Source organism: Cyphomyrmex costatus, unplaced genomic scaffold (assembly GCF_001594065.2).
Source record: "Cyphomyrmex costatus isolate MS0001 unplaced genomic scaffold, Ccosl1.0 scaffold498, whole genome shotgun sequence".
NCBI classification, from domain to species: domain Eukaryota; kingdom Metazoa; phylum Arthropoda; class Insecta; order Hymenoptera; family Formicidae; genus Cyphomyrmex; species Cyphomyrmex costatus.
In genome coordinates this window covers 653131-676884 of record NW_017279252.1, presented here as the reverse complement: position 1 = coordinate 676884, position 23754 = coordinate 653131, and the positions used below count along the sequence as shown (strand labels likewise).

The following is a 23754-nucleotide window of genomic DNA, read 5'->3' as shown; positions in this document are numbered from 1 at the left end:
ATAGATAAAATTAAAAGGACTACAGATATTTTAATATTATCAGACTATTTGATTCATATTTATAATATTTCTCTCCGTAAATTTTTTTCATTATGAAATATTCTGTATGTATTTGTTTTAAAAACCTTAGTATCATAATTTAATATGTTATTTAAGAAGTATGTCTTATTAATACTTAAACAAGGATAAAAGGACTTGCGATAATATTACACGTGAATAGAGAGATAGTGAAGATAAAGGGTCTTATCAGTAAGTTTCGCGTAAGAACCCAAAACTTCTAACGCCACACTATTGATCGTACAGCAGCCACAAACTGACCTCTTCCCTCACTTCTTGCACGTGTATGTGATATCCCCGTATGACGCCGTTCTGCTCTTTTGTTTTCGGTGGCTTCCACTCGACGTGTATCGTCGTCGAGTTGATCGGCGTGACTTTGACGTCCTGAGGATCCCCCGGCACTGTAACGCAATCCATAATTAATTCGTGCACTTTACTCTCGTCCAATATCACACTCACAGACACACGCCCATGTACACGCACAGACTTACGCGGACAGGAGATAATAAATAACGGATTTACTAAATCTGAAATAATAAATAAAATCTTTTTGTGAAATTAAAGAGAAACACGATCGAAAGAAAAGAAAGAAAAGAAATCAAATGGTATGTAAGTCACAGTCTGTCTTGTCTCTGCCGGAAGATTATTACGTCATTATTTACATTCTAGAAGCCAAAGAACAATGTGAGAAGCAATAAGCAATAATATGTCGGTAGCGGCACAAATTATTATACTTTTGTCGTACGATAAAATGTATTTAAGGGAAGAAAAGCGAGAAGTATAATCAGTCTTTATACAATGTAAAAACATTTTCTCTACATTTCGCGACCGTCCATTCGTCGTCCAATTCGTCGCTATAAACGAGAAAAAAAAAGTGGATAACAGCTAGAACGAGGTAGCAGTAAGATATAATCGAAAAAAGAAACGAAAGTACCAGCGATTGCGAGCGGTTGCAGAGAGAAATCATAAGTAACATAAAGTCGCGAACGAAAGAGAGATGGTAAGATAAAAAGAAGAACAAGAAGACGAAGAAAATAGTGGAGAAGGTAATTACATGCCGCCAATCACACACGGACAAAACGACGTACAAACAATATTACGAGGCACGTTGTACCCCATGCTCTACGCCCCTGATACGATTACAATCCTCCATTTGAATACCAATAATGCTTTTTTCTCTTTTTTTTTTTTATTTCTCTTTTCGTCAAGTTCTTTTCTTTTTTCTTTAAATCCGCGCGCATTCAGTTCGACTTTGCATATACAAGCGCGCGTATATAGACACGTCATACGGAAAGGTACGCGGTAACGTTGGACACGATACATAGCAGCAATATTGGAGAGTCCATGACTTGAGAGACTAAGTAGATAGTTAGTTGCACGCGAGTTTTCGCGAAGGGGTTGCGAGGGCAACGAGTACGCTCGCCGAGGGACGAAAGTTACTGGTAGCGATGACGACGCGGGATCTTGCTCCTCGAATGAATGCGAGGCAGAGTGGCGGTAAATATACAGACATTGCTTATTTACGTTTATTTACAACCACGGCCACCGCACACAACTGTCGAAGTTAGAAAGTCGAGATTACCACACGGTGTACTAGTCGCGTTAAAAACTCCATGACTTTTAAAGCCCGCATAGATGATCAATATTATTGAACAATATTCGATATCGCACAATCAATAATCTAAAGGCTATATTGAGTTTCCAGACAGTTTTGAATTGTTTAAAGAGGGCATCAATAGTTGTACAAAACAATCCTGTACAGTACACTCTGTATATATTTTGGAGTAAAATCTCATTCCAAAAGAGTGAAAATACTATTGAATGAAAAAGAATGAAAATATTTGTACTCTTGAATAAGAACGGTAGATTTTTTTCACTATTCTTTTTTTTTTTAAGTAAGATTTCATTTTTCTCAGAATGAGATTCACTCCAAAGGAATAAAATCTCATTCCTTTAAAAGAAGTGAGTACAGAATTTTCTAGCAACATTGATGCGACGTTGTAATGTTACTGTAACATTGATGGAATGTTGCAACGTTGCTGCAATATTGCTGAAACGTATGGAATTGTATAACAATAATATTGAGCGTCAGGGGGCCAATTTACGTCGCGATGCCAGGACGTCGCGTCGATGTTCCACGAGACGAGATAACTTCCATGGACGGTCCAGTATTTGTCGTATTCACTAAACGGCTAATTGGCGCATTGTGAGAGAGAAATGGGAAACGTAAACGTGGCGAGAAAAATAAAAATCCAGATAAAAAAAAATCAGCACTGCCTAATACCTACTTCCGTACGATAGTAACAGTAACAGCAGCTCTACGGCGGAGGGATTCGCAAAAAACGAAACTTGCGCCGCAACGAAAGTACATACAGAAAATTCCGACGCAGAAACTGAATCGTCGTAGTGCGAATTTGATGAGAAGCAATTGGTAGATCGCGTGCTCGCTCTGCTTCTAGCTCTCGCATGTATACACAGTCAAGTAAGATCAAGATCACACTTACAACTTCGCTATGTAGCGCAAAAAACAAGGGTAGCGAGCGCGCGCAGTCGCAGCGTTATAATGTATGTAATATATATATGTTCCTTAAGATTATATTATAATATATTCATTGGCTGCAGCAAAAAAAAATAAGGAAAGACAAAATAACTGTAGGACGACACTTTGAGATTGAACTCTCTTGACAGACAACGAAATGAGAGTGTTATACATATGCAAAAAACGATGACAAAAAGGAAAAATTAAATAAAAACAGACGGTATAGAAAAATGTCATGGCACAACTCGAGACGAGCTAAGGGATACTCACTTTTTTCAGCTGCGCCCCAAAAGTCGCCAAAAAAGTGGGAAAAAAAACTCGTAAAAATTCGTGTCAACTTCGCACGTACATTGAAAATAGAATTATAGTGTAATTTAATTAATTTTTAAGGCATATCAATGGGTAGCATACTACTGATTATCATCAAAATTGACCCTCTCTATATAATAACTATATTCTCGATTTTACGACAAAAAAAATATATATATAGACAGAGATCTCGTTATCCTTATATCTTCTCGAAACAGACACGCGTTCGCATTCGCTCAATTTGGCTCTTTCGCACCGACCTCATGCGCTCGATTGACAATCACACTGCTTATTTCGCAACTGCTAACGAATGTCGATGGCAACAAGATTCATGATTCCAATCGATCGTTACATAGACCAAAAAAAAAAATGAATGATCGCTTGGCCCTCAGTTGCAGTTGGTCGCAGAGAGGCGGGAGACGTGAGAATATTTTTTTTTGGCATGCGCAATCACTACTCCAAATATGAAATAACTAAAGGCTCAATGTGTTCACCTGCCTCGTGTCGGGGGCGGGACACAAAAGAGCCGAATTTCTCACGTGTTTCTTGAAATTTGCCCGAAATCACAGGTGACAATAATATCTCAGAGCGTCGGAATTTCGAATCCTCCCCCTTCCTTCTTCCCCCGACACGAGACATCAAAGGGAAGACCTATGATAAAATGCCTACGAAAAGAAAGCTATAGATAGGAGAAACCATAAGAAAGAATAAGGTGGACGGTTTCTAGGATTGTATCAAACGAGTGAAAAGGTTTCGTCGGTTATCACTACGGTATTTTAGAGAAATGGGCAGTCATGAGAAAAACTCGCGATTTCTTTCGTGATATTTTTACGATGTAGTCAAAAAATTCACGATATAAGATCGGGATACATGTCGTTGGGGTGGAGTGTCTTCTGAGGAAAAATTGTTTCACTTTCTTTTTTTTTTTTTGCAACTCCAAAAAGTCACCCGCAAAAAACAGCAGCTCGATCAAAAAATGTGTCGCTTCAGCAAAGGGGAGACAGGGTAAATTGGAGAAAGAGAAAGCGAGAGAGAAACCGGGAGAAAGAAATAGAGAGAAAGAGAGAGAGGTAGACAGGAAGACCACTCTCCCATTTAGGATATACCATAAAAAGTACTCCGCTATTCGTCTCCCCTTCTCATCTCTCTTTTTTTTTTCTTCTTTTTCTCTCTTCTTTCTCTTTCTCTCAATGTCAACATCCACCCGCGCATTCATCCACGCAAAAATCACAAAATACCGCGTAAAACGCGCGCGTAAATACGTTTCGACAGCCGTTGCCGAGATGCGGTGGTAGAGGTAGCCGTTTATTTGATTAACGAATCGTGCTCGCGTACCTGTCGATGATCGAGTGTGATCGAAACTGTCGATGACATCTAAAATGTCTAATTCAAATTGGCGGAACTAGCTGGATCGAGCTAAAGGAAACGAACTGTTATAAATCATGCGTTTTATTGGGACATAACAATAATATAGTTTACGTGAGTAAAAAATTGGAGGAAACAATCAGGAACAATTAAACGGGCAGCCGAAGCTCTTAAGACTTTAAACATTACGCCTACAAAAAGAGCGTTGCTTCAACCGCTGATTAGAAATTCAGAGATATAAAAGGAAATAAATCACATTTACATATACAATGTAAAATTATATACCTTCTCTAGATATACCCATGTAAAAAAAACGTGTGCGTGTTTCTCGAGATAAAAAGTAGAATATATAGAAAAAGATGCTATATATATATGGCATTTAAAACAGAATATTTCGTACATATCGAATATCTGAATAATAGAGTACTATATGTTTCACTTATAGAGACACAGAAGTTAAAAACGGATCAGAGTCTCGCATGCAGAGAGCGAAGATATATACGTAATGTAGAAAATGACCGTCGAGTGATTACGTATGAAAATTAATGGGACCTGATGCTCGCAGTCTACGTATGTCCAGAATTTCCGTTTCCGTCCGGTCAGGCAGCATACGGTAAGTTTCTTTCTTTTTTATGGACAGAGAGCGTACTTCATCCACGCCGGATACTTTACGCACGAGCAGAAGTTGAGAGTTCCACTTTGGAGCGTGCGCTTCACATTTCCATTTCTTGTGCGTGCTATACTTCAAAAAAAAAAAAAAAAAAAAAAAAAGAGATGCTCTTTCCCGTTGACGCGAATATTAAAACTCATCGATCGTTTCCGGCGGAGGCGAAGTCGACGTTGAAAATGATCTACTCGTCGAATCCAGGAAAATTGTGACTGATGAACATGTATAAATAAGACTATAACTAGAAATAGATCTGATGAATATTGGTATTCAAATGTTTTCCAAGAAAACGCTTCGCGAACGTTTCTTTTTTTTCTCTTTCTCGATACAAATTATCCGACTCTGTTCTTCGTCGGGAACGTTTGGGCGCAGAGAAAAATATCGCGCGAACTCTCTCGATTTTTTTTTTATTGTATACCGTTTTCCTTTGTCGCTGATCACTTCCCTGATTTTTTTTTTTTTTTCATTACTTTTCGCGTACGCTTTCTTACGCGTGTCGTCCTTCTTCCATCCGGTATCCTTTTACACAATCACTCACGCATTCACGCGCGCACCTTCCTGTCGCGGCCTCGAAAAAATGTAACGCGAATCAATAATAATCTATTGTAATTTTCTATCGTGATATTATACATGATATCGGTTATGAATTTCTGCTATCCTTGCGAAATTTTCGATAAAAACATTAAAAACACCACATCCGCCTTAACCGATCTTTAAAATAATTTCACATTTCCTTTAGAGAAACTTTTAACAATCGGTTTATGCGGATCATCTGTTTGCTCGCTGATTTCACAGATTAATAGCCGATATAATATAATTTCACGAATATTATTAAATCGCACTTTTCTCGCAGCAAAAACGAACCACGTCGTTCGCAATAACAATCCATCCATCGTTACCATTTCGGTTATTATTATGGCTTTTGCACCGCACCATTTCGAGACCGCCTCAGGAAGGAGCTTCAGGTTGCACGACAGTCGACAGTGGGGGTGCTTTTCGAGGGTGCTTTCAGTGCTGGTGCTCGGCGGCACGATATTGCATCGTCTATAACAATATTTATTCGGACGTGTATAGCCGCTGCTGTGCACGGTGCTCTCTCACGCAGCATGTGAGCGTTAACGCTTCTACGTATACGCATATCCAAATCGCACACGCCCGCGCACGTGTCCTACGTGAATGCTACGTGCTATCTCGCAGCCGAATTATTTGTGAAAGCGGGTGCTTGTGCTCTTGAGAATCGGTGCACAAGGAGCAAAGATACAAGACATACAGCCGGTATTCATTATCCGTTCTTATTTTAAGATTGTCTTAAAGTAACGTCTCTCGATGCTGTACTACAACCCAATGTGGTTGTAGTATTCGTCAAACATTCTTTATTACAAGAACATCTTGAATAACGTCTTTTAAGATAACGACTCTTTGCGATTGATTTACGGTATCTTAAGACTAGATTTAAGGCAGTCTTATGGGTGTTCTACAATAAGCCGTTACCTAAGCTTTTTAAGTCTTGACCAATTATAGTCGATTCTTCTCACATTCGATTATGACTGGTAATTTCTTACGGTTTATTGTAGAATGTGAGTTAAATATAAGAATAAACAATGATTATCGACCTGTGATTGGTTTATGACATTTCGGCCGGTATTCATAGTCTGTTCTTACTTTGAAGACCACCTTAAATAACGTTTTAAAATACGCTAATACGGTCCTGTGATGTGACTAGTTTGACATTTTAAGACTGTACTTAAGACGATCTTAAATATAAAAACCAACTATAACAGATACCGACCAACGACGGCGGCCAGCACCGCGCGACGCACGCACTTGCGTGTACGTTCGCGCGTGGGCACCGCGAGGTTCCGCGGGTGTGCGTGTATGCGTGCGTGGTGGGTGCGAGAAGTAAGTAAATGTGAAACACACACGGTGCCGGCGCGTGTTTACGTGATTTTTGCAAGGTGCCCGTGCACACATACGTATATACGGCGTGACATTTTATATATAATACTATGTAGCAGCAATGTAATATCTCTCGGTAAATAGTGAACGATGACAGTCAGTAATAATAGTAAACGTATGCGTAAGAAGATATATAGATATATATGCTATACACGTGACGGTGAATCTTTGTGCTTGACAATGTGCGAGCTTACACGGCAGGGTGCTTTCAGCAGTGCTTTTTATCGTTTCGCTTCGCTCTGCCGAGTCTGCTTCGGGAGGGTAAACGGGCACCGGATCAGTTGCTCCGTGAACGGGATAATGCCAGGACCGGGGGAATCGTAGAAATGGGAATGCAGGCAGGAGGGTAGAGAAACGAAAGAGGATCCGGGCGTGGAGGGAGAGAGCGTTTCGTGGTGGTGAATGGTGAAAGGCATACGGGAAGATCATTACGGACGCGTCGGTACGACTTTTCATTCAACAATCATGGCGACATAATACCTCTTCGACAAATGATGTTCTCGACGTGTCGCAACGCGAATGTCTTCATAGCCCGTTAGAGATAAATAGAGTAGTAGTTGTATCACTTCCATCTTTTCCTTGCCTTACGTTTCTCTTTCTTCGAGTCTACTGGACAATTTTGTTTTTTTTTTTTGTAATTCTCTCTAACTCTCCCGTTTGATTATTTTTTTTCAATCGCGATTCGTTGTTTCTACTTACTCACTGTAAAACTTTTAACGATCGCGGTCGTACCGCACCGCCCCCCTTCTCCGTGCACCGAGAGAAGTTATCGTTACGATTAAATGATTTCCCGGGGAAATATCGTGGCTAACGACCGTGTAGAGATTTATTTTTTCAACGACTAGTGTATAAATATCGTGCAAACAATTTTTTCCCTCGGTGCCGAATTCGTTTGTTATGAAAGAGAGAGGGATCATGTTGGACGTTATTCGGCAACAAGGGGGACCAAAAACGTTCGACATGCGGGATCGATCGGTACCTTGGGGGATACCGCTCGGCTGGGATAAGGATAGGAAGTAACAGAAAGCAAAACTGTCTCATGCATCGGCATGCCATTCATAGGATATAGATGGTATAATATGAACGTATTTGCATCGGGAAATGATGTTCGCAGACTCGACATAGTTCAGCGGATTTTGGGGGTTGGAGACGGAGGGGGTAGGGTTTTCCAGGTTTCCTTCCTTTTCTTCAGATGGGACGAGTTCGAGGGGTTGCATTTTCGGGATCGTAGGAATTGAGGAATCTTTAAACAAACGAAGGCATGCTCTAAACATGTGCAAACGATAGGTAGAACTAAATCTCAACTAAAGACAGAAGAGCCTTATATATCAGAGATATAGAAATATATATATGTGTAATATATATATATATAGTGAAAAAGTGCGTCTCATATATATATATTCTTGTGTGTGAGATAACATTCGCTAGAGTTTTATATATATATATACGTAAGCGCTTCACTCGCAAGCTGTCCCTCGCGTTGCCATTATTTTCGTCTGATTGTTGCACGTGTAACAAAGTTGTTATTTAATTTCGTTCGTTAGTGTTATTTACATGTTTCATGTGGCCTATGCAGTTAGTGGCGGTACAAAAAAAAAAAGAAAAAAACGTCGGAAATAATGGCACGCGAAGCAGCCAGCCTGACTTCTATCTTCATAACACGTGGCAAGAGTGAATTAATAAACTAAAGGAGAGAAACGAAACATCTTTACTGACGTAACCACGGTAACCACCAGAAAGAACACTGAGTGTAATGAGTACATATTATTAGATAATATTGATATATTACGATAATGTGAATAAATCTTAAAAACTAGCTGTTCAAAACCTGGATCATCCTCCTGCAAATGCTTTAAGGAAAGACAAAAACACTTGAGTGAGTATAATTAGATATTAATTAGCGTGTCAAAATAGATATCCAAGTTTTAAAAGTGGGGCTGGGGAAGGGGTGAAAAAAACCAACGGCAACGAACAAAGAGAGAGAGTTGCGATTAGGCCCTGTAAAAAACGGTAAGAAAATTTGTTTCTTTCTTTTTCTTTCATCTTTTAATAGCTGAGCTCAAAAATTGATTATCAGCTTCTGAAAAATCCGTGGCTGCGTGTACCTGGAAAAAATGATTGTGGGCACACTAAAAGAGAGGATTAGGAGATAGGGACGTTTTGGGAGATTTCAGGAAAGCTAGAATAAGTCGTTGGAGATTTTATTGTCGCAAAAAATCCAAAAATATAAAATCTCGCCAGCCAAAAAAGTAGGGCCATCATCGTTTCGTGTTTCGCGTGGATGCTGTTTTTTTTTTTTAAAAATCGGAAGAGTGAAGGAGGTTACGAAAAGAACGACAGGAAAGCGATCGGAGTAGCGTGATCGGAGAGGCACGAAAAATACAAAAAGTCGTGCGCGCTCAAAACTTTTGTTCGCGCAAAAAAAAAGGTAACCCGACCGGAAAAAAGGGCCGTGTCTGTCCTCTTTTTCTCTCTCGTCACGATGGGCGATTCGATAGTTCGTTTCTCGAAACTATAACTGTAACACAAGAACGGCGTGAGAGAAGAGGAAAGCTCATATATATATAATATAATACAGAGTATAATATATTGTATGTAATGTAATTTAATAGAATGTAATAACATAAACATAATGTAATATAATATGAGTGTAGAGTCACTGGAGAGAAAAGATATACGTAGACATAGAGGACACAGAACAGAAAATCGTGATAAAGGAGAGAGAGAGTATCTGGTTATTTGAGAGTTCGGGAAGAGAGACAGGTGATGAAGTGACGTTAGCGTAATCTGAAATCGAAAGTATACAGTAATGTATATTATTACGTAATGCATTCACCGGATCAAGAATAATACGCGGCGTGTCGTCGCAACCCGCACTGGAACCGCGCGAGAATATAACCGGACTGACTTTTGGCGGGCTTTTATATTTTTGGCTCTCGGATGAGGCGCGTTAATTACTTCATCCCAGTATAGTATTTCTTCCTCACGAAGCTTAGCGTGTGAAATTCGTAGCGACCGCGGCGTTGAGGTTTCTGTCGCGATTACGATCATTTACATGTTTCTTCTATAATATAAACATCGAGATCATATCGCTCTCTCTCTTTCTCTCTCTCTCTTTTTATTTTTCTGTCAATTAGTATATTGCGATAGTTACTGAAGAACATAGTATTCACCCTCTCGCGCTGTGCGTCACCACGGATTTTACACGTTACTCCTCGCGTGCCTGAGATAAACAGAAAGACTTTCAGTCAGTGTCTGTGATACATACCGTCCTCGTGAGTTCTGACCGAGATAGGATAACTCGGAGGCCCGTCACCTACTCTGGTCCCGGCCAATACCCAGATCCGATACTCAGTCCACTTTTTGAGCTCGTCCAACACGAAACGCGTGTCATTCAGTTTGATATTCCTCGCTTCGGAGTCGGAGCGACCGCTCTCGACGACTTGCAGCCTGTAGTAGGTGATCCTCCCGTTGGAGCGTTCAGCAGCCGGTGGTTCCCACGATACCAATATAGAAGTTGGGCTGATCGCCTTGCCGGTTACATTGCGAGGCGGAGCCCCGGGGACTGTACAACACTCAGTTATAGGAGGGGAAGAAAAACAAAATCGGGGATCATAATCGGTAATTACCGGCCGATCGTACTGGCTTCTAGCTTGAGGTCAAAGGTGAGAATACGAAAGATTGCGTTTGCCCAAGTTCATTGATTATCGTCGTGGAGCGTGATTATTGTAATTGGATAATTATCAATGAATGAAAATTAAATTTTTTTTACAAAATTTCATAAGTTTAAATACTTTCTATTTTAAAACAATAATTGTAATTATAATAGATGAGCGGATGATAAATCGATTAGTACGCCACGCGACGAGCAAATGAGTTCTCGTATTTCTCGATTTGACGTTTTCTCAACGCTGAGACGAGCGCACAGTCGACGGTGACTGCCGAGGGATACCAACAAAACGGTATGTTTGGTCAAGGTTCAGAGAGGTGTAAAATATTCAAGGTAAAAAATCATGAATTGACCCTTGAACAGTCGAAAAAAGATGTGATTAGAGACAGTTCTCCCGGAGCGGCTCGTGTTAACTCAGGCGTACAATCCGCAGAGTTAACAAATTACACGTTTATATAATTGCAAGGGAACGAGACAACGAAAAACTGAACGGACGATAAATCAATCATGTTATTGAGAATGAAAAGAGGTGCCCAAAATGCACACATATATCAATGCAGTGCTTAGTGCAATTTATATGTATGATATGTACGTATATATATAGATATATATATAAAGTGGCATCCAAAAACGGCTTTCTTATTTGCAACGCATGCAGTCATTCTCACTCTCCCACACTTCACTTGTTTCAACGTTATTCTCTATTTTTCTGTTTTTCCCTTTCTTTTTATACGCTCTCTTTTCCTTTTTACTTCATTATTAAACGCGTTCTCGAAGACGAAAGGTCTTCGCTTTCTTTTTTCAAAGGCTCTTTCCAAGGTGTTGTGCTCGATGGCTTACGCTACTTGCAGGAGCGTCTAGCGCTACAGCACCTCCTACCTGCTGTGCCATCGCGATGCGCGATCATGCACGAGGATCCAAAGGACTCAGGTGCGTCCTACCCGAGATCACCATGTATGGAATATCGGCTAGTCGACCGTCTTGCGACCTCGTGATAATCGCGTATCAGCATGCGTTTGGCACTCCTCGCTGCATGAACTCAGTCGATTTTGTATGTATTCGTGCGCGTTCTGCTTACCGTACTGTTTGGTGCGAACCGGATACGGTATCGTCGTGGCACCCTCTCCTCTTTGACTCCTCGCGGCCAGCCATACGTAGTACAAGGTGTTCGGATATAAGCCGGTTAAAGTATAGTTCTCGGTAACCGGTATCCTGCGATGATGCCTCTCCTGATTCGAGCAGATATGCCGAATGCGTTAGATTGAGTAGATTAATCATCGCTTTTAAAACCGCTCTTTTTTAAAAACTCTAAAATTGTTTTATCTTCCGAATTTCAATCTATTCTATTCCGAACGATTAAAAAATTCTTTCATTCTCTTTAATATCCAATTAATATGGATATTAGGAGAAGATAAAGAATATTATTAGAATTAAAGTAGAATGCGTGATACGTAACCGCAAAATAGATTGTACGACGCACTCTATCGGTAAAAGCAGCAAAAAAAGAAGAAAGAAACTTGCACTAATTACATATAGAAAATTGAATTCTGATTAAATTTTTAGTTTAGTTAGTTTTCACATATAACTCATAATGTGGCAAATATAAAAGATGTCATAAACATAAGACTCAATAATGGACATTTTTTTATGCTACGATCTTTATGTCAGTCTATGACATCTTTTGTTTATTATAGGCTAATTTATATGTGAAAAGTAACTCATTTTTCACCAGGATCTAATTTCCCATATAATTAGCAAGGAGTCTTTTATTTAAAAATTGTATAACTGTCTACCTTTGCGTAAGTGTCATTCCAATACAGCTCATAGCTGAGAATATTCTCAGCGCTATGAGCGGGCTTGCTCCACTGGAGCGTTACTTTGGTCTCCCCGATGTCGACCGCTGTCAGCATTTCGGGTTGACTCGGTACCCCTTGTTGTGTTTTGATTTGCACCGGCAGACTAAGAGGTCCAGGACCGACGCTCGTCAGCGCCTGGACTCTTATAGTATAAATCGTGTGCGGCGTCAGCTCCGAGATGGTCGTCAACTGACTGTTATCTACCATTTGGTACTGCCACGACGCCATAGGTTGATTCGAGTCCGTGGTGTAGTACACTTTGTATCCCTACGAAGAGGCATATCGCACGCTCGTTAGCGATAATCGTCGCAAAAATTGGAAAAGTTGAAAGATAATTTCGGAAAAGACACCGACCGTCACTTGACCGTTCGGAGTTTCCGGTTCATCCCACTGTATGACCATCGTGCTGGAGCTCAACGGTCGTACCTGAACTTTCCGCGGCGCTGTACCGGGTTCTAAAAAAGAGATTAACCGGGTTTTTAGTGTTATTAGGGAGACCAGACGAAAAGCAATCAAAATACACACGAAACCGTGGAAGGGTAGTACACGTCAGTTAGTCAAACGATAAGAAATCCTCTAAAAAAAACCCTTTAAAAGACAAACTGTAAGAAGCTAGGTGCGATATAAATATAGGGAAAAGAAGAATGAAATTCTATTTTTCGTCACTATGACACTACGGTAATAAATTAATACACTTTCAAAAATTCATACTGGACGCAATTAAATAAAATGTGTATACACAGAAAGAACGGTTTTGCTGAAATACCTTAAAATTACAGATCTAAAAATAATTTTCTTGGATCAAAATAATTACGTAGAAATCTCAAGTATGATATTGCAAAAAGTTTTGAGCAATCAGTTTGAGTATCCTACATGGTAATTATTCTGATTTCAACGAAATTGTTTTCCGATCTGTATTGATAACTCAATTTTTAGATGCTTCGTGCATAATCGTTTTTTCCCAGATGCAGATGTGCACGTAACGATGTATATTAAAAGTGACAAAGTATGCACGTATGCGTGTCAACGAAAATAACAGTTGTGTATGCACAAAGTAACGAAATGAGAAGAAACCAAAATGAAAAACTACATAGGAATAAGCAAAGAAATCGGCGTGTACCACTACGGCACTCTTAGTATATAATTTGACTTACTGGCACCTCCATTTGTTGATTCCGCTATTAAAAAAAGTCAAGACGATTATTATCAATTCTTCATATATAGGCCGATATTCATAATCGATTCTTATTTCAAGGTTGTCTTAAGTAATGTCTTGAGACGTTAATACAGCTTTATGATTGGTTTATGACATCTTAAGACTGTACTGAAGACGATCTATAAACGAAATATAAAAACCGACTATGAATACAGGCCATAAATGGGTAATAATGCGAAGTGAAAATACGAATTGCGAGAGCAGTACGTGTCTCTTTCGTATTTTCACGAGGTGAGAAGTGTGCTACTATTCTGTTAGGAAAGGTGCAATTTCGTGTGCTGTCTTCCCCGCGTACTCGTTTCTCGCGTTTCTCCCCTCTTTTGCAAAAAAGAAACAAGGAGACGGAGACGTATATTCGAGACAGAGAGAGATAGAAGAGAGATAGGGGGAGGGAGGGGGAGAGAGAAAGAGAGAGAGAGAGAGAGAGAGAGAAAGAGAGAGAGAGAGAGAGAGAGAGAGGAAAAGGTAGTGAGAGGTTATAGAGGATACAAAGGCTGGAGATATAGTAAAAATACACAAATGACATGAGACGTCGAAGCGCGACGAAACGCTGTGGAACGGCCCCGCAAAAACACTAATACACTGGTGCAACAAAGAGCAGTTGGGGAAGAGGGTGATAGGTGAAAAAATTTTCTTGTCACTTACATGGATCAAATCGTGCGTCCACGGCGGACAGCATGGAAAAAATACAGAATTTCCCTCAAAAAATGTGCGTAAAAATTCGCTCCTCTTTCTCTGGTGTGTACAAAAATTCTATCTACGTGCAAAAAATTCACGCTCATGTCGAAGTAGTGCCGTTCCTCCACTACACCTTACGTTACTGTCCTTCGATTCGAATATGGATACATGAAAAAAAGGATCGTCGGGTTCGAAGTGCATTCGCGTTTTAACCGGCGGACTTTACTGCGAGTCGCACGTATATTCATTGCAAAGCGCAGAAATGAAATGTGAGTTGATTTATGAGTGGGTTTAATTTATCGTAGCGGTCGATGATATCAGACGCCCAATCTAATTTCTGTGTACGTTAAAGATGATTGATTTAATAGATGTTGTTACTTTTATTTGTAAAACTTGATCGAATAATAAAGTCGAAGTTACAAGAAAAAAAAATGCTGATAAAATAAGAAACATTTCTGTAGAAACGATATTTTCCCTCATTTGTTAATTTGGCATGAAAGCAGCGAATTAGGGGAAAATCTTTTTTTAATTAACAAGCAATTTTATGATATATTCGTAGATGTTAGTTTGCCGATCTACTGTTAGATATACATAAACAGCGACTTGTTTAAAAATTTTCAATTTTTTAATTAATAAATGTTACAGGATTAGAAACATGATGTGATTTATGGTTGTCATCTTCGAATTATAGTGAAAACTTCCTCTGAAAATCGACAATTCTCTTGCTAGAGACCATACAATTTTGCCAAGGATCATTGACCACAAAATGTCATCAGACTAATTTCTGCCGGAGATTTTCGAAATCGAAGAAAAATCAACACTTGAAAAAAAGGTTATCCAAATTTTGAGCGATAAGTTGGAAATTTTTCTATTTACCGAAGAACTATAGATTCGTTCAAAAAGCTAGAGTCTCCAGCCTAAAACCGGAAAGGGGGCAACCGTGAGCGTAAACTATATATTACAAAAAGGGAAATGATCGTTTCTAGTTTTGTTAGAAGCATAAAAATGATTAGAGACAAATAAATGCGATAGTATAGAATGCTATATAGTACTGACTTGTTTCACCAGTGGTGACTATCACCGGGGCACTTGGGGGACCACGCCCGATGCTGTTCACGGCTATAACGTAGAGCTCGTACTCCGTATACGGGCTGAGACTCCTAACATGGTAGTACATCGTCGTGATACCAGATATCTCGGCATATGCCTGGTTCACGTGCTTCGGTTTATGCTGAATTACGTAATACTGCAGCTCATCCGGTCCTTTGTAGGACCAGCTCAGCTTCACCGACGTCGCAGTGATGTCGGACACTTGAACGTTCTCCGGTGGACCGGGAAGAGCTGTGGGAGGGTGGGATTATTACAGCTTCACCTCTCTACCATTTATAAATATTGCGTCTGAGTCACATTGAATGAAATCATTTATTCAAGCGCCTAAAGTGAGTGTAAAATCGTCACAATATTTGAGAACTTTTTAAAAAATATAAACACTAAATTTATTAACTATGATGTAATAGTAAAAATGTTTATGAAGACCCTTTTTCAAATAGTCTTTAGAAGTAAATTGCTTCTCGGCTTATGATAACGATTGTTGCTACCATAGTTCAAAGTTTAAATTAGTGACTTGATTATTTTATGTAGTGAATGCAACACGCAATTAATCGGTTTGCATCACTTAATCCGTGAGCCAGAAAAAGCGATCTATAAAAAGTCTATCTATATAATTCTAACAATAAGAAGTAACTTTAAGAAAAGTTCATACTCTGTTCTTATTTTAAGACCGCCTTAAGATATTAAGATAATACAATCCTGTGATTGGCTTATGACACGTTAAAACTATATTTAAGTACGATCTTAAATATAACAACCGATTATGATTATCCTAAGTAAGAAAACTTGATACGAACATTGAACTTTCACCATTGTGGTTGCGTCAATTACACCGAGATCGCTAGCGGCCGTACACGTGTAATTGGCGGATTCTTTGATGTCAGTAAGCATCAGAACATTTTTGCCAACTGGCAGGTTGTCTTCTGGCGTTAAATCAGTTGCTGGGTCCTTTCTCCATTTGACGTAGGGCATGGGCGCACCCACGGCGACACAGGTGAGATTCAGTGAACCGCCTAACATCACCTCGCTCACCGTTGGTGGAGGAATCGAGAAGCTTGGTGAAACACGACGTACTGAAGCACAGTACAATTGTTAGGATGAATACTTTGTTCGTTAGTCCACTAAATTTTATTAAATAAAAAATCTTTCAATTTTTCAATTTTTTCGAAAATTTAGATTTATCTTGCATTAATATAAGAATTATTATTATATATACCAAAACAATATACAACAGCCAATATTTCTCTTTGTTCGTGAAGTTTTTAAGTAATTCATGAAAACTTCTAAATGCTTAATCGTTTATAGTTAAAAAGTTATCAATCAAATTTATTAAATTTTTTAATTGAAAAACAAGTACATTTCTCTTGTCAGTAAAAAAGATGCAAAAAGTTAAAGCTTGTACATAATATTGCTCCCTTACTAGAAAAGTGACATAACTAAAAAATATAAAATTTTCTATCACACAAATCGGTTAAAAACAAAGATTACTTAATTATCAATTTAATTTCGCAGTCTGTCAAATTAAATTTGTATTGTTCTTAAGATTTTCAAAGAAGCTGTATTATATCTTCTACAAAAATAATACATTTTCAGTTATGTCGTTTTTGTAAATAATAGTAAAAAGAAAAATCTTCTACAGAGAAGATCTTAATTTTTAGAATAAAGATAATTTTGGTGATGAAAGTTTGAAGGAGAAATTGTTTAATCTTAAATTTAGTCATTTTAGTTACCAAAAATAAATATAAACTGTTGGTTCGAATTATGTCATTTTGCATACATTATTCTGGATTTGTTATAATTTTGTAGAACATCAAAATCATTATAATTCAGAAAGACTATTTTTTTAAGATTTATGCAACAAAAATATAAAAATGACATTTGTTTTTAAAAGCATATTCTTTTTGCCGATATTATTTAATTATCCAGTAATTTTCTGTTAAGTTAAAAAATAGGATTTTTAAACTTAAATTCTTTTAGTTATATCACTGTTATATAAAGTAAGAAAATGGTGTAATGTCTTTAAATTATATGCATAATCATTCGCAGCATATAAGTATGCATATATTGATTATTAATTTTATTGAGCATGTAATTATTTATTTATTTACGAGTAACATATTAAATCGAAATGCAAATACGTGTAACGGTGCATCCAATTAGAGAATAATTACGTGCGCACGTTTTACAATGGAAAATTAACTGTACCCAGTGAAAATTCGCGAAGCACAAAACTCTGAACGATTATTTTGCAAAGCCGTTGCGCAGATTTTGTAAATAGAGGTGATTAAACAAAAACCATCGGGATTCGAGATCGTGGCAAGAACGCAAGTAAGGGAAAGTCTCGGCGCGTAACACACGCTACGTGAGTCGCGCGAGCCCTTTGTGCCGCCCGTTTAGTTTAATTACGTTCTAATTGCGTTGTATTAATTTTAATTACAAACAGGAAAATGTCTACGTTTATGGCATTGGCGTGACTTTACGACGAGCTCATTCGTTCGCTACGTTCATTATTTGAATGACAACATCTTTTTACGGTTTCAAATCCACTGATTTCCATTAGAATATTTTTTCTTTTTCTTATTTATAACATTGTATCTTGTAAGCTACAATGTAGGAATATTGCTAAAAAAAAAACGCGTCTCTCTTTAACACAAAGATAATGAAAAATTATATTAATTATAATTACGAAATGCGCTTGAAAATTAATTAATTTAATCTGCATTACAGTATTTGCATGCAAGCATTAGTAAATATGTTAAATTACCTTTTACGTATAACGTAGTTGACTTGGAGTACTCTGTACCTACGGAATTGTTAGCAACGCATTCGTATTTTCCTTGATCGCTTACGTCGGATTCGGTGATCTGCAAGGCACCTAAAATACACAAAAGCGCAGAATATTCTATTAAAAATGTATTCTCATCAATATTATCGATTACAATAGCACTTTTATATGCGCAAGCTCGATATAAACAAAGTTATCCCTTATATTTCTCGTGACGTTATATCTGGATATTTGTATAGTTACAAATACATATTGAACTTTATTACGTTAATTACCATTGTTTACATTGTAAACAATAGTATCTAATAAATTAAAAATTTTTTCAGTTCATAAACTAAATAAAAGAATTATGGGTTTTTTCACTTTTTCTAATTCTATACATAGATAGTCGCTGAAAGTAAAATTGTTAATAAAATCACCCATTAGGTTGGCTGCTTTGTACAACAAATCATAGTTATAGATGAAAAAGAAAAGAACTTAATACATATTACTATTATTGTTATAATTATTGGTTTTGTAAAATAATGACATTCTTAATATTTTTAATTAGTACAACCAGATCAGAAATACTCGTAATATGAGAATGGATGTCGAAATATTTTTTAGTTCTGAGCAATCTCCGTTATGTGCAATTAAATTTAAAAGTATGGTAATGTATATGCGGTAACGAGCTCGACGGAACCACGTTTGAGTGGACGTCTATATTCTCTGCCGCTCGTCGCGTCTTTTAGTTCATTTTTCCACTGCTAATAGAGTTCCTACCACGTTCTGGAGAGACGTAGGTTGAGCTCGGTAGGGTTGGAAAAAGGTCAACCTTTTCGTGTCGCCCTTTTCTCTCTCACCCTTCCCCTCCTTTTTCCATCCTGACTCGTACATTCCGTTTTCTGCGTCCGGCTCTCAGGTTCGTGCGGGGGTTCCATTCCACGATGTATCAGTTAGACCCCGTGATACCGCGATGATGAACTGACCGTTGCGAGGCATGTGATTATCTTTGCCGACGTCACTACCGGCCCGGTATAATTCAAACCCTCCCCGTGACCTCCACCAATGAAAGAACCGCTCTACCCATTCGTAAAATAAACATACTGGCGAATAACGAGAATCGAGAACGGGGGACTGCCGCTGGGGTCGACTGTTCGCTTTCAATATTTCTAACGTTTTATCGACGATGGCAGTTATAATTAGAGGATGATCGTAGGCAAGATAAACGCCCAGTGAATAAATAAATTGTGAAGGACATCGTGACGCTACGATTGCATAATATTTTTTCTTTTCTTGTTAAATAACCACTCATTTCTGTAATCAGAGAGACAATATGCGGTAGCAAATTATTTTCTTCTACCCCTTCCACAAATAAATCGAATAAACGTTTTAAGTGACTACAGATATTTTAGAGTGATTACAAAAGACGATTGATTTCGAGCAATGTTTCTGATGTAACCGCATGTATAGTTGGTAGTCGCATGATAATGCCTATTGTGAAAATGAAACACTGATTGCGGTTTATTTTGTCTGAGGGTCGTATGCGAATCGCGTCAAGTTATATTGAGATGAAAATGCGACTATACACGAATGGATGGATTGGTTTACTTTGAAACTCACAGTAAACTATATGGAATATTTTTCCTTCGGAAGACAAATATCATGCGAGGACCGGTGCGTTGTTTCTCTTGCGAGTGAACGAACGAATGAAACATGTGCGCGAACTGTTAAAGGGCTCCGTTTGGTTATTGTGGCCCCCGGGTTAAAACGGAACCCGCAATTATCGGCGTGACCTGGCGCGGCTGTTAATTTCGCAGACTGCCGAATTTTCGCCGGCTGCCGATTTCGGAATTCGTTATCCGTCCGAGTAGATTCACGTGCCATACGTAGCGGTTTTCAGCGCATTGCAATCGTGACTTGGATCGTGGAGGAAAGACGGGCAATTGCGTAATTAGAATTTTGGAAAGATTGTTTCTCACTTTTAATTCAAAATCTTAATTGTTATAGCTATCTCAATAAGTTATATACTTGGTATCTTAATCTTCCACTATAGCAACGTGTCATTTGAATCTGAAACAAAATTTTGTGGACAATTGTATAATCCGTACAATTGGTACTACGAGATTCTAAATTGTAGGTAAGAAAACGTTGAACTTTCCTCTCCATCTATCTCTATTTATTTTAAACCTTTTATCTTAATTTTTTTAAATGAAATTTGATTTTATTAATTCATACCAATCACTTGACAAAATTAAAAAAATAGTTTTGTGTGGTCGTTGTAGTCTAATTTATAGAAAAATGTACATATACAATATTCATTGTATAATTAGAATATCTAAATCTAACGTAAAATTAATTTTATGTACATATAACAGAATAACGTAAAATTTATTTTATTATTTTATATATATGTAATAGAAATAGACTGTGAGAGCGTTTTAACTTTGCACCAGGCACTACGATTTATCGAGATAGCCCTGGTAAGGAAAGAACTCGCCTAGGATAGAATTCGGTAAAGTATTTGGTAGATAGACGGGAAAGAAACGGAAGAGAGAGTAAGGGTCGAGGGTAGAAAACACTCCATCACGAGTGAGAAGTGAGGCGGACTGATATCGCGTACGATCGGAATACGTAATCGTGCCTCATCTACAATTTCCCGTAAGCCGACCAGGAAGGAACGCCGCGAGGTCGTATTGTTATCCCGATGGAATCACGTGCGCATTGTTAGCGCACCGACGCGAAAAAGTTATACTTGGCAAAGAGTATAGCCTAACACGTTATCTATCCGCCATCCGGAAAATTTCCCTTCGTGCGAACAGCAAATACGTGTGTATAAAGAACAAACATATCGACTTCTAGATTCTTTTTACAACTTTTTAATTTAAAGGTATATCATTTTTCAGATTCAGAATATGCACTTGGAATTTATTGAACTACTATATCATTTTTAATCGACGTTTTTATCTTCTCTAATTAATTTTTACTTTAACTTAACCTTTTGTCGATAATGTAAAATTTTCACTCTTCGTCTGCAATCTTTATACTAAACTTCGATACAGATTTTTACATTGTTCCGGACTGTATAAAAATCTGAAAAAATTCTTACATACTTGTGAAAGTTTTAACAAGTTTTTTTTAGTATCACACACATAAAAGTGTGATTACACATAAAAGTTGGATTAAAATTTTATTTTACTTATTTTTTACAGATTTAAATTTATGTATTATATTAGATGTATATACATATATATATATAACTCACACAATTAACAAATTAACTATATCTTTAAAGTCTAATATTGCTCGTGGAAGATTAACATCAAACATCTCTAAACTCCCTGACAAACTTCCACGCAAATTAGAATATATTTTCCAATCCAGCAAATATATAATTTCATAATATTTTGAGCCTTTGCTGAGATATTTAACTATTCGCAATTTCTTTAAATTGGTGTGTGTGTGTGTGTGTGTGTGTGTGTGTGTGTATGTGTGATTGTAAATTATTTTACAAAAGTAAAGTTTTTATTTTTTATAGTAATTTTAATCGTTTACTATTTATCGTAATTTAATATAATATTTTTAACTTACTTATACTATCGCGCGCGCATATAGTCGAATTACATTTTAACGAGACGTTTCTTCAAGCATATTATATATAATATTAAAAATAATTAACATTTTTTTCTTCATTTTACAGGTTTTAATAATAGTTGTTTTAATGTTCCATATTGTTTGGTCAGGGTGTCATATCCTCTTGTTTTATTGTGTATATATGTAAAACGTAAAAAATAATACAGAATTAATAGGTAAACGCTTGAATTACCATTGGCTTAACGGTAATATTTCTATGGCGTAATAGCCGTTTAAAATATTTATAAGGCTGTGAAGAAGAACGTGTTACCAGCGATAATAAACAATTAGATCTCGAACTACTTGATTCAAAATGAATGCGGGTATATCATGCGGGCTGTTTCTTATAAATTTTAAATAATCAACACACGCGCGAATTGCTTTTAATATGATCGGTATATATTATGCCAGAGAACATGAAGAGACATTTACGTTAAAAGCCACCGACATAATACCCTGTTTAACTTTTCATAATCCCAGTTTACCGTATTGATCGCCGGGTCAAAGTCTGGAACATTTTAAATAGAATAGAAATGAAAATAGTAAAATAGATAATATGATGTATTCCTATCTTCCTGAGATCTTTTAGTGGTAAAAATTATTTTTATATTTTCTGAAAATTGTTTTTATTTTCTCTAGATATATAACAAATTTATGCATATTAGACATCTTTTACTGTTACTTTTTTGAAATAATTTCAAACGTATATCATGTGAATTTGTAATCGTGCATGTAACTCAAATACATTGCTTTTTTCAAATTTAATTTGCGATCAAAAAATAACAGCTCATATTATTAATATATAAATATGAGCTGTCATTTTTTTATCGCAAATCAAACACAAATATACCATTGTTAAAATAAAATTTGAATTTTGAGAAAATTTTAATATTATTCTTTTATCAAAGATCGATACATTACATATACTCGTACATGTGCAAATGTCTAAGTTTGTGCTGTATTTTATGACGCACAAGGAACACAAGAAATGGATCGATTCAAGCGCAATTTTTAATATCGTATCTCGCGTATATAAAATTACGAAAACTGCTTCTATTTCCATGTTTTATTTCGGCGACGGTATAATGTCTTGCTTTTATTAAATAGTTGTTGCTGGTACATTTTGTTTTTACATCCACGGGATGTGCAACGAGATACGTAGCTGAATAAAAATAATAGGTGAATATCACGACCTCGCGAGGTCGATCGATATTCTCAGTCCATGACAATTAACGACTTTCACGTACTTTGGTATATAAAGCAAGATTTTTGACGAGAAAAAAATCGGCTTTATTGAAAAATATGTCATCAATAGCGTAGATAAAGATTCGAGATAAGTGAGCTATTGAAAGGATTCAACTTTCCTGCTTTTTAATTGTGAGAAAGAAACATAGAATCTCTCTGGATGCGTTATATACAGTATGCGTTTAAGGTCTCGCTAATAAGATTGGCTAATAAAACATAAATCGCGGTTTTCGTTTCATTTCAGAAACCAAAATAAGAGCGAAGAGAAGAAAAGGAAAAGCAAAAAGACTAATGATAACATTCGAAAAAACAACCTTAACAAAGAGATCGACTGCAGAAATCATATGAACATTTGATGCATGATAGCATTTTGATTGGAAATCTGGCATGGGTTCTTTAAAAAAAAGTTTCTATCTTTTAACCCTTTAAATTCCACGTATGACCCTAGAAACTCAACTCAAAGTCAAATTCTTATTATCATTAGGTAGATTTCATATAACTTCTATTCAGGGAATGGAAAGTTACTTTTTAAAAATAACTAGTTACAGTTACTCGTTACCGAGTAAAAAATGTAACTAGTTACAGTTACAGTTATCGCTTTTTAAAAGTAACTCGTTACAGTTACCGTTACTTGAAAAATAACTTTTCGTTACTTTTCCGTTACTTTTTTAAAATCAATTTAAAAATGT

The 23754-nt window shown here is 37.2% G+C and overlaps 1 protein-coding gene across 1 annotated transcript in view; it reads right to left on the bottom strand.

Annotated features, from left to right (window-relative positions):
- Lar (tyrosine-protein phosphatase Lar) overlaps positions 1–23754 on the bottom strand; it is a 44401-nt gene that overhangs the window by 6256 nt on the left and 14391 nt on the right. The window contains exons 2-10 of the mRNA XM_018545347.1: positions 18188–18298; positions 16221–16496; positions 15370–15654; positions 13574–13597; positions 12774–12874; positions 12357–12686; positions 11642–11792; positions 10162–10458; positions 319–458 (exon numbers count right to left, since the gene is read on the bottom strand). Coding sequence (XP_018400849.1) covers positions 319–458; positions 10162–10458; positions 11642–11792; positions 12357–12686; positions 12774–12874; positions 13574–13597; positions 15370–15654; positions 16221–16496; positions 18188–18298 — 1715 coding nt within the window. The remainder of the gene's footprint in view (positions 1–318; positions 459–10161; positions 10459–11641; positions 11793–12356; positions 12687–12773; positions 12875–13573; positions 13598–15369; positions 15655–16220; positions 16497–18187; positions 18299–23754) is intronic.